This window comes from Triticum urartu, chromosome 3A, assembly GCF_056163025.1.
Source record: "Triticum urartu cultivar PI428250 chromosome 3A, HENAU_Tu73, whole genome shotgun sequence".
Lineage (NCBI taxonomy): Eukaryota > Viridiplantae > Streptophyta > Magnoliopsida > Poales > Poaceae > Triticum > Triticum urartu.
The window spans coordinates 230,761,806-230,773,715 of NC_141875.1; the positions used below are offsets into that span (position 1 = coordinate 230,761,806).

General features: G+C 47.3%; 1 protein-coding gene across 1 annotated transcript; it reads right to left on the reverse strand.

Annotated features, from left to right (window-relative positions):
- Positions 1-2,343: 2,343 nt before the first annotated feature.
- On the reverse strand, positions 2,344-4,127 carry LOC125543667 (presenilin-like protein At2g29900). The gene has a single exon (XM_048707092.2). The coding sequence runs from the start codon at positions 3,960-3,962 to the stop codon at positions 2,583-2,585; it is 1,380 nt and encodes a 459-aa protein (XP_048563049.1). The 5' UTR covers positions 3,963-4,127; the 3' UTR covers positions 2,344-2,582.
- Positions 4,128-11,910: the final 7,783 nt, after the last annotated feature.

The window sequence follows — 11,910 nt, forward strand, 5'->3', positions numbered from 1 at the left end:
ACGAAGCGAAACCAGTTAAATGGGCCGGCCCAAGATGAGCTGCGCCCTGTGCGAAGCGGCGACTACTTGCCGCAGTAAGCGGCGAATAGGAAATTCCAGGAGCGACTGCTCCGCCGCCGGCCACCCTGGGCCGGCCCGAATGGTGGATCCGCCACATAGCACGGGCTCGGCTCCCTCCCTCAGGGTCAAGCAGCAGGTCTGAAACATAAGGCGTTTCCTAAACGGCGCCCGTTACAGGCATGTGCGCAAACGGGCGCACACCCCCGCGATGCTCTGGGCCGGCCCATCTAAAGTGTTTTCTTTTCTGTCTTAATCTGCAAAAAATGGGGGCTGCCGCTAGGATTCGAACCAGCCACACCCCGCATGAAGGACCGCTAGTCAAACCACTCGGCCGCCGCACGACACCTGGTTGGAACATACCTTTTTCTCTGTTATTCGTTCTTCTTCCTTTTCCCTTTTTTAGTTTTCCCTTTTTTAGTTTTTTGTTTTTTTTCTTTGTCTTGGTGTGATGAATTGGTTTGCAAATACATGGACGTTTTCTTCAAATCGATGAACTTTTTTTGAATTACGATGAACTGTTGTTCAAATTCGATGAACTATTTTTCAAATTTCATGAATTTTTTTTGAATTTTGATGAACTTTTTCCAATTTTGATGAACTTATTTCAAATTTGATGAACTTTTTTCCACTTTTTTGTGAACTTTTTTTTCAAAATTGATGAACTTTTTTCAGATGCATGAACTATTTTTCAAATGCATGAACTATTTTTCAAAATTGATGAACTTTTTTAAAATTGGTGAACTTTTTTCAGAATCGATGAACCATTTTTGAATTTTGATGAACTTTATTCAAATATGTGAACTTTTTTCTCAAGATTTGTGAACTTTTTTTTGAAATGGATGAACCTTTTTCAAAATCGCTAGACATTTTTCTCAAAATCGTGAACTTTTTTTCAAAACAAATGAACTTTTCTGTTATTCGTGAACCTTTTCCAAAATGTTTTCAAAAAATTTAAATCAAAGCGCTACAGTAAATATTTGCGGGGGTACAAATGTACTTAGAAAGTTGTCCCTGTAGTTGGTCAGTAGAGCGTGGTAGGTCAGGTGGTTAGTCTTACTGGTTCCGTGTTGTCACGGCGTGAATTCGACCCTTGCCGAAGACCATTTTTGCGCTGTCTTTTTGGCGTTTCCTATGTAGCGATTGAATCTTGCTGGGCCGGCCCAGTCGAATCGCCTTCGGGCGCCAGTACGAGAACCGGCGCTCTCACCGGCGCTGAGAGCGCCGGTTAGGAGCTCCCGAAACATAACGCAAGTCTCAAACACCCTTCATTACCTGAAGTCACACACACTGATAGGATGATGGGCAACTCTGTCTGGATGGATACTCAACAAAGGCCAAATTGTATGTACACCAAAAATGTTATGACGTGACAAATCAAGTTATACTAGCAAGATGCCTGTGCGTTGCACGTAACATTAAGATGCATTTGTATAAATAGTTTATCTTATGAGAGAAAAGAATGAACGAGGGAAGGCCCTATTTACAAATGTGGAGAAAGATGTGGGTATCTTTTTGCAAAATTGCCATAGTTTTCTTCCTATCCGTCAGATATAAATCGGACAGTCTATATTACAGGATGGCAGGCACACCATCATCATCAACTCCGTTTTTTTATAAGAAAAGAGATGTCAAATGGCACGAAAACAAATACCCTAACCAGATGACGTTGAGCCAGCCGTCTCACACAACAGACAGGCGCCCAAAGAACATGTACAGCTCAAGTACTCCTAGTAGATTCGCTGAGGAGAATACTGAATGTATGTATGCATGCATGTATGCATGCATGCAAGGTAACAACAAAAGACTCGAGCACTTCTGCTCACTACAACTAAAAACAGCTAAATGCTTGGCTCTCCAACGTCCATGATAAACAACACAACGCGCAATGCAGTAAAATAAGCACCTACAACGAACAAAAAGCTTGATTTTGTTACTCTTGTCTGGACACTCACTCAAAACGCCACTCCTGAATTTGAATACAAGGAGAAAAGACAAACAAAACCAAATATTCTCAGCTTGTCAATTCATGCTGACAGGAGGAATATGGTCGGTCCTAGATTCAAATGAGAAAGACAAAAATTACCAAGTGCTGCACTCCTGAATTGCCCATAAATGGTTTTCAAAGAATACATTCGCTTGATAACTCTATTATCTATTACTACAATGTAAGAAACAATACCAGACACGAAAAGAAAATAAAAGAAAATTGCAGGCAGATTGATAGATTTATTTTATCACTAATCTAAGGGAGAACGCGAGAAAAAAAAAACAAGAACGCAAGAATAAAAATTGAAACTGAAATAAAACTGACTATACGACAAGACATGGACTAGTTGATCCCAGATAAAACTGATACTACCTTATAAGAGTCTAAAGTCCCAATGACATTTCCTAGTCATAACTACATGACTGTCTACCTACAAGACGTGACCAACAAAGTAGTAGTCACTCCCACATGATGTTCACAGTTGCTTTTCAGCTTGACACACATGTAACAACGACAACAGAACATTAGTCAGAACTCAGAACATCACCAAATTGGTCGAAGCACCGACAACGAATGGCTCCATCAACAACCGCGTCAAGAAGTAGAACACGACTCCCAGCATGATGGAGATCGGGAGTGCGGGCAATGCGTGCCTGCATATCGACAGCAAGATGAGGGTGCAGCCAAGCCCAGCGATGATGGCAAGGTAGCACGCATAGACCGTCATGAGATCATACATGGCAGCCCTCCCCACAAGCACACTGTAGAAGACAAAATCGCCAAGTCCCAGCTTGATGCCCCTGCTAGACTCAAACATCTCAAACTCCTCCTCGGGAGGTTCTGATGAAGAAATTTGTGTGTGCTCCTCATTGGCGATGGTAGGGTTGGCAGATGCCGCTGACACCAATGGAGCTGTCTCTTCTTCCTCCTCGCGCTGCTCGATCTGAATGACAGCATGCTGTGCATTCCCACCTTGATTTGATGTCTGCCCTGTTACAGCTTGATTTGAGGTAGCCATGTCACGGCTTGTTGAGCCAAGATCCCTCATTTCTACCATGGCAGGACCGGAATCATCCTGCTGACCCACCCTGTCATACAGGTTTGGACCCGATCGGGCAGCCGAATCGCGGTGCTGCGACTCCTCGGACCACATTGCCGGAGCATAGGAGGAGGAAGTCTCGGCTGGGCCTACCGTGGGGCGTGATTCGTAGATGAGCGCCGGGAGTTCGTCGTCCCTGGAGGAGGCGAGCTCCACAAGCATCCTGAGCGGGCCCCTTGGCGCGAGCACGGCGACGAGGTCATAGACGGCGAGGGCGAGGAGCATGATCCAGGTGGTCCACTCGGGGAGCCTGGAGAGCCAGGCGGCGACGATGACGGCGAGCGCGACCATGTAGCCCTGGCGGACGAGGATGGGGACCGCGGAGGCAAAGACGGAGAGGACGCCGACGGCGGATGCGTTGAAGAGGAGGAGGAGCGCGGTGGGCGCGTCGAGCGGGGCGTCGAGGCGGCGGAGGAGGGCGACGGCGATGGCGCCGCCCATGGAGAGGAGGACGAAGAAGGCGGAGAAGCGCATGTAGTTCTTGAGGAAGCCGGTGCAGCGGTAGTAGTAGAGCGCGACGAGGATGAAGGTGACGACGGCGACGAGCGCGACGAAGACGGCGGCGTCGAGGAGCGCGCCGACGAGCTTCTGGGCCGGGGAGTCGGAGGGGGACTCGAGGTAGACGAGCGTGGCGGCGGTGACGGGCGGGGGCGCGGAGGGGGAGGAGGAGGGCGGCGCGAGGAGCGTGATGAGGAGGACGACGAGGGCCATGCAGATGGAGACCGGGAACATGACCGCCAGCACCTCCTCGCCCAGGGTGTCGAGGACGGTGGCCGCGGAGCCCGGCGGGTCCGGCCCGTCGGCGACGGGATCCATGCCGTGCGGCGGAGGGGAGGGGATGGGAGGGGGGAGATGGGGAATTTTCCCGATCTCGGCCTGGGTCGCTCGCTCCCTGCGGCGGTCGGTCTCGCACGGAGGGTTTGGTGGTGGGTGTCCCTTTCAGTTCGACTCACTCTCACGCGTTCCCTGCAAAACTCGTGTTCCTGTGCAATGTTCAATATTTCACTCGACTAGCATGTCAATATGGACTTCCCAAATGGACAATGACTCACCAGGGAGTTCGATTTAGCTAAGGAAAACTCCTGCTGCTGCTGCTGCTGTAATAATAACCACATTAATCGAGCCGGTGTTTCAGTTCAAAACTCGTAGGTTTGGCTATCCGATCAATTCACGCGTTTTATTTTGTGCAAGTTCTCAGAATTTTATCTCGTAGGTGTTTCAGAATTTTATCATCTCAGGAAAATGGGACGTTGCTTGCACGCTAGTGGTGAGGACATCTCCAGCCGTTCGGTCTCAGGACGTCGAAAAAGAGCGGCCTGAGGGCGAACCGGCGCTAAATTGACCCCTGGGACGACTTCGTTCCCAGTCGTCGGCTCATAGGTCGCCGCGGGTTTGGCGATATTCCGTTCAAATTTTTGCAAACTTGTCAATTTTTGCACGAACTCGACGATCTTCATTGAAATTTGTATAAAAACATAAAAATATGCAAACCACGCCTAACTACGCCAATCTAAAAGCCGTCGTCTACATGCCGAGAAGTCTGTAGAAGCGGGTGTAGTCGTCGCCGCCGCCGTCGTCGCATGCCTCGCCTGCGCCGCCGTCGTCCCTGCTGCAGCCCTGGCCGGGGCGCCGACACGCGGTGGGGCGCTGGACGGCCCGGCCTTGTCCTCCTCGTCGCTGTCGAGGACGATGACGTCGCCCTCCTTGCGCCCGCGACGACGGGCCTGGAGCTCCAGGTACGCCCGATGCTGGCGGCGCACCTGCTCGCAGACATAGTCTTCCTTCGCCCATTTGAGGGCGGACTCGTCGTCAGGGGCCACCATGTCGGTGTGCTCCGGCTTCACGGGGAGCAGCCCCGGCTCGGGCGTCGGCCGGACCAGGCGGAGGGAGCGCGGGAAGGGCGGGGCAACCTCGTTGATGACGAGGGCGCCGCTGCGAGTGAATGAAATATGCCCTAGAGGCAATAATAAAGTTGTTATTTATAATAGACAATCAAAGTGTCACTAGTATGCCTCTACTTGACTAGCTCGTTAATCAAAGATGGTTAAGTTTATTAACCATGGACAAAGAGTTGTCATTTGATGAACAGGATCACATCATTAGAGAATGATGTGATTGACTTGACCCATCCGTTAGCTTAGTACTTTGATCGTTTAGTTTACTGCTATTGCTTTCTTCATAACGTATACATGTTCCTATGACTATGAGATTATGTAACTCCCGAATACCGGAGGAACACTTAGTGTGCTATCAAACGTCACAACGTAACTGGGTGACTATAAAGATGTTCTACATGTGTCTCCAATGGTGTTGAGTTGGCATAGATCGATATTATGATTTGTCACTCCGTGTATCGGAGAGGTATCTCTGGGCCCTCTCGGTAATGCACGTCACTATAAGCCTTGCAAGCAATGTGACTAATAAGTTAGTTGCGGGATGATGCATTATGGAACGAATAAAGAGAGTTGCCGGTAACGAGATTGAACTAGGTATTGAGATACCGACGATCGAATCTCGGGCAAGTAACATACCGATGACAAAGGGAACAACGTATGTTGTTATGCGGTTTGACCAATAAAGATCTTCGTAGAATATGTAGGAACCAATATGAGCATCCAGGTTCCGCTATTGGTTATTGACCGGAGATGAGTCTCGGTCATGTCTACATAGTTTTCGAATCCGTAGGGTCTGTTGGAAATATGCCCTAGAGGCAATAATAAAAGGATTATTATTATATTTCCTTGTTCATGATAATTGTCTTTTATTCATGCTATAATTGTGTTATCCGGAAATCGTAATACATGTGTGAATACATGGATACCAACATTTCCCTAGTAAGCCTCTAGTTGACTAGCTCGTTGATCAACAGATAGTCATGGTTTCCTGACTATGGACATTGGATGTCATTGATAACGAGATCACATCATTAGGAGAATGATGTGATGGACAAGACCCAATCCTAAACATAGCACAAGATCGTATAGTTCGTTTGCCAGAGTTTTTCCAATGTCAAGTATCTTTTCCTTAGACCATGAGATCGTGTAACTCCCGGTTACCATAGGAGTGCTTTGGGTGTACCAAACGTCACAACGTAACTGGGTGACTATAAAGGTATACTACGGGTATCTCCGAAAGTGTCTATTGGGTTGACACGGATCAAGACTGGGATTTGTCACTCCGTATGACGGAGAGGTATCTCTGGGCCCACTCGGTAATGCATCATCATAATGAGCTCAAAGTGACCAAGTGTCTGGTCACGGGATCATGCATTACGGTACGAGTAAAGTGACTTGCCGGTGACGAGATTGAACGAGGTATTGGGATACCGACGATCGAATCTCGGGCAAGTAACGTACCGATTGACAAAGGGAATTGTATACGGGGTTGCTTGAATCCTCGACATTGTGGTTCATCCGATGAGATCATCGAGGAGCATGTGGGAGCCAACATGGGTATCCAGATCCTGCTGATGGTTATTAACCGGAGAGCCGTCTCGGTCATGTCTACATGTCTCCCGAACCCGTAGGGTCTACACACTTAAGGTTCGGTGACGCTAGGGTTGTAGAGATATGTATATGCAGTAACCCGAAAGTTGTTCGGAGTCCCGGATGAGATCCCGGACGTCACGAGGAGTTCCGGAATGGTCCGGAGGTAAAGAATTATATATAGGAAGTGCTATTTCGACCATCGGGACAAGTTTCGGGGTCACCGGTATTGTACCAGGACCACCGGAAGGGTCCCGGGGGTCCACCGGATGGGGCCACCTATCCCGGAGGGCCCCATGGGCCGAAGTGGGAGGGGAACCAGCCCCTAGTGGGATGGTGCGCCCCCCCTTGGGCCTTCCCCCTGCGCCTAGGGTTGGGAACCCTAGGGTGGGGGGCGCCCCACTTGCCTTGGGGGCACTCTACCCCCTTTGGCCGCCGCCCCCTTGGGAGATTGGATCTCCAGGGCCGGCGCCCCCCCTGGGGACCCTATATATAGAGGGGGGAGGGCAGCCGCATCCATGCCCCTGGCGCCTCCCTCTCCCCTCCAAGACCTCCTCCTCCTCCGTAGAGAACGGCGAAGCCCTGCTGCGGTGACTGCTGCATCCACCACCACGCCGTCGTGCTGCTAGATCTTCATCAACCTCTCCTTCCCCCTTGCTGGATCAAGAAGGAGGAGACGTCACGCTGACCGTACGTGTGTTGAAAGCGGAGGTGCCGTCCGTTCGGCGCTAGGATCTCCGGTGATTTGGATCACGTCGAGTACGACTTCCTCATCCCCGTTCTTTGAATGCTTCCGCGCGTGATCTACAAAGGTATGTAGATGCAATCCGATCACTCGTTGCTAGATGAACTCATAGATGGATCTTGGTGAAACCGTAGGAAAATTTTTGTTTTCTGCAACGTTCCCCAACAGTGGTATCAGAGCTAGGTCTATGCGTAGTTCTCTTTGCACGAGTAGAACACAATTTGTTATGGGCGTAGATGTTGTAAACTTTCTTGCCACTACTAGTCTTATTTTGCTTCAGCGGTATTGTGGGATGAAGCGGCCCGGACCGACCTTACACGTACGCTTACGTGAGACTGGTTCCACCGACTGACATGCACTAGTTGCATAAGGTGGCTAGCGGGTGTCTGTCTCTCCCACTTTAGTTGGAGCGGATTCGATGAAAAGGGTCCTTATGAAGGGTAAATAGAAGTTGACAAATCACGTTGTGGCTTTTACGTAGGTAAGAAAACGTTCTTGCTAGAACCCTATTGCAGCCACGTAAAACTTGCAACAACAATTAGAGGACGCCTAACTTGTTTTTGCAGCAAGTGCTTTGTGATGTGATATGGCCAAAGTTATGATGAATGATGAATGATATATATGTGATGTATGAGATCATGTTCTTGTAATAGGAATCACGACTTGCATGTCGATGAGTATGACAACCGGCAGGAGCCATAGGAGTTGTCTTTATTTTTTGTATGACCTGCGTGTCATTGAGAAACTCCATGTAAATTACTTTACTTTATTGCTAAACGTGTTAGCCATAGTAGTAGAAGTAATAGTTGGCGAGCAACTTCATGGAGACACGATGATGGAGATCATGGTGTCATGCCGGTGACAAGATGATCATGGAGCCCCAAGATGGAGATCAAAGGAGCTATGTGATATTGGCCATATCATGTCACTATTATTATTTGATTGCATGTGATGTTTATCATGTTTTTGCATCTTGTTTACTTAGAACAACGGTAGTAAATAAGATGATCCCTCATAATAATTTCAAGAAAGTGTTCCACCTAACTGTGCACCGTTGCGACAGTTTGTTGTTTCGAAGCACCACGTGATGATCGGGTGTGATAGATTCCAACGTTCACATACAACGGGTGTAAGACAGATTTACACATGCAAACACTTAGGTTGACTTGACGAGCCTAGTATGTACAGACATGGCCTCGGAACACAGAAGACCGAAAGGTCGAGCATGAGTCGTATAGAAGATACGATCAACATGAAGATGTTCACCGATGTTGACTAGTCCGTCTCACGTGATGATCGGACACGACCTAGTTAACTCGGATCATGTTATACTTAGATGACTGGAGGGATGTCTATCTGAGTGGGAGTTCATTATATAATTTGATTAGATGAACTTAATTATCATGAACTTAGACTAAAATCTTTACAATATGTCTTGTAGATCAAATAGCCAACGTTGTCCTCAACTTCAACGCGTTCCTAGAGAAAACCAAGCTGAAAGACGATGGCAGCAACTATACGGACTGGGTCCGGAATCTGAGGATCATCCTCATAGCTGCCAAGAAAGATTATGTCCTACAAGATCCGCTAGGTGACGCACCCGTCCCATAGAACCAAGACGTTATGAACGCTTGGCAGACACGTGCTGATGATTACTCCCTCGTTCAGTGCGGCATGCTTTACAGCTTAGAACCGGGGCTCCAAAAGCGTTTTGAGCGACACAGAGCATATGAGATGTTCGAAGAGCTAAAAATGGTTTTTCAAGCTCATGCTCGGGTCGAGAGATATGAAGTCTCCGACAAGTTCTTCAGCTGTAAGATGGAGGAAAATAGTTCTGTCAGTGAGCACATACTCACTATGTCTGGATTACATAACCTCTTAACTCAGCTGGGAGTTAATCTCCCGGATGACGCGGTCATTGACAGAATCCTTCAGTCGCTTCCACCGAGCTACAAGAGCTTTGTGATGAACTTCAATATGCAGGGGATGGAAAAGACCATTCCTGAAGTATTTGCAATGCTGAAATCAGCAGAGGTAGAAGTCAAAAAGGAACATCAAGTGTTGATGGTGAATAAAACCACTAAGTTCAAGAAAGGCAAGGGTAAGAAGAACTTCAAGAAGGACGGCAAGCGAGTTGCCGCGCCCGGTAAGCAACCTGCCGGGAAGAAGCCAAAGAATGGACCCAAGCCCGATACTGAGTGTTTTTATTGCAAGGGAAGTGGTCACTGGAAGCGGAACTGCCCCAAATACTTAGCGTACAAGAAGGCCGGCAAAACGAAAGGTATATGTGATATACATGTAATTGATGTGTACCTTACCAGTACTCGTAGTAGCTCCTGGGTATTTGATACCGGTGCAGTTGCTCACATTTGTAACTCAAAGCAGGAGCTGCGGAATAAACGGAGACTGGCGAAGGACGAGGTAACGATGCGCGTCGGGAATGGTTCCAAGGTCGATGTGATCGCCGTCGGCACGCTACCTCTACATTTACCTACGGGATTAGTTTTGAACCTCAATAATTGTTATTTAGTGCCAAGTTTGAGCATGAACATTGTATCAGGATCTCGTTTAATACGAGATGGCTACTCACTTAAATCCGAGAATAATGGTTGTTCTATTTATATGAGAGATATGTTTTATGGTCATGCTCCGATGATGAATGGTTTATTCTTAATGAATCTCAAGCGTAATGCTACACATATTCATAGTGTGAATACCAAAAGATGTAAGGTTGATAACGATAGTCCCACATACTTGTCGCATTGCCGCCTTGGTCACATAGGTGTCAAACGCATGAAGAAGCTTCATGCAGATGGACTTTTAGAGTCTCTTGATTACGAATCATTTGACACGTGCGAACCATGCCTCATGGGTAAAATGACCAAGACTCCGTTCTCAGGAACAATGGAGCGAGCAACCAACTTATTGGAAATCATACATACTGATGTGTGCGGTCCAATGAGTATTGAGGCTCGCGGTGGCTATCGTTATGTTCTCACCCTCACTGATGACTTAAGTAGATATGGGTATGTCTACTTAATGAAACACAAGTCCGAGACCTTTGAAAGGTTCAAGGAATTTCAGAGTGAGGTTGAGAATCAATGAGACAGGAAAATCAAGTTCCTGCGATCAGATCGTGGATGAGAATACTTGAGTCACGAATTTGGCACACACTTAAGAAAATGTGGAATAGTTTCACAACTCACGCCGCCTGGAACACCTCAGCGTAATGGTGTGTCCGAACGTCGTAATCGTACTCTATTGGATATGGTGCGATCTATGATGTCTCTTACCGATTTACCACTATCATTTTGGGGCTATACTTTAGAGACTGCTGCATTCACTTTAAATAGGGCTCCGTCGAAATCCGTTGAGACGACACCGTATGAATTATGGTTTCGGAAGAAACCTAAGCTGTCGTTTCTAAAAGTTTGGGGATGCGATGCTTATGTCAAGAAACTTCAACCTGAAAAGCTCGAACCCAAGTCGGAAAAATGCGTCTTCATAGGATACCCTAAAGAAACTATTGGGTATACCTTCTACCTCAGATCCGAAGGCAAGATCTTTGTTGCCAAGAACGGATCCTTTCTAGAGAAGGAGTTTCTCTCGAAAGAAGTAAGTGGGAGGAAAGTAGAACTTGATGAAGTATTACCTCTTGAACCGGAAAGTGGCACAACTCAGGAAAATGTTCCTGTGGTGCCTGCACCAATTAGAGAGGAAGTTAATGATGATGATCAAGATACTTCTGATCAAGCTCCTACTGAACTTCGAAGGTCCACAAGGAAACGTTCCGCACCAGAATGGTACGGCAACCCTGTCTTGGAAATCATGTTGTTAGACAACGGTGAACCTTCGAACTATGAAGAAGCGATGGCGGGCCTGGATTCCAACAAATGGCTGGAAGCCATGAAATCCGAGATAGGATCCATGTATGAAAACGAAGTATGGACTTTGACTAACTTGCCCGATGATCGGCGAGCCATAGAAAATAAATGGATCTTTAAGAAAAAGACAGACGCGGATGGTAATGTGACCATCTATAAAGCTAGGCTTGTCGCTAAGGGTTATCGACAAGTTCAAGGGGTTGACTACGATGAGACATTCTCTCCCGTAGGAAAGCTGAAGTCCGTCCGAATCATGTTAGCAATTGCCGCATACTATGATTATGAGATATGGCAAATGGACGTCAAAACGGCATTCCTTAACGGTTATCTTAAGGAAGAACTGTATATGATGCAGCCGGAAGGTTTTGTCGATCCTAAGAATGCTGACAAAGTGTGCAAGCTCCAACGCTCGATTTATGGGCTGGTGCAAGCATCTCGGAGTTGGAACATTCGCTTTGATGAGATGATCAAAGCGTTTGGGTTTATGCAGACTTATGGAGAAGCTTGCGTTTACAAGAAAGTGAGTGGGAGCTCTATAGCATTTCTCATATTATATGTAGATGACATACTTTTGATGAGAAATGATATAGAGCTTTTGGACAGCATTAAGGCCTACTTGAATAAGAGTTTTTCAATGAAGGACCTTGGAG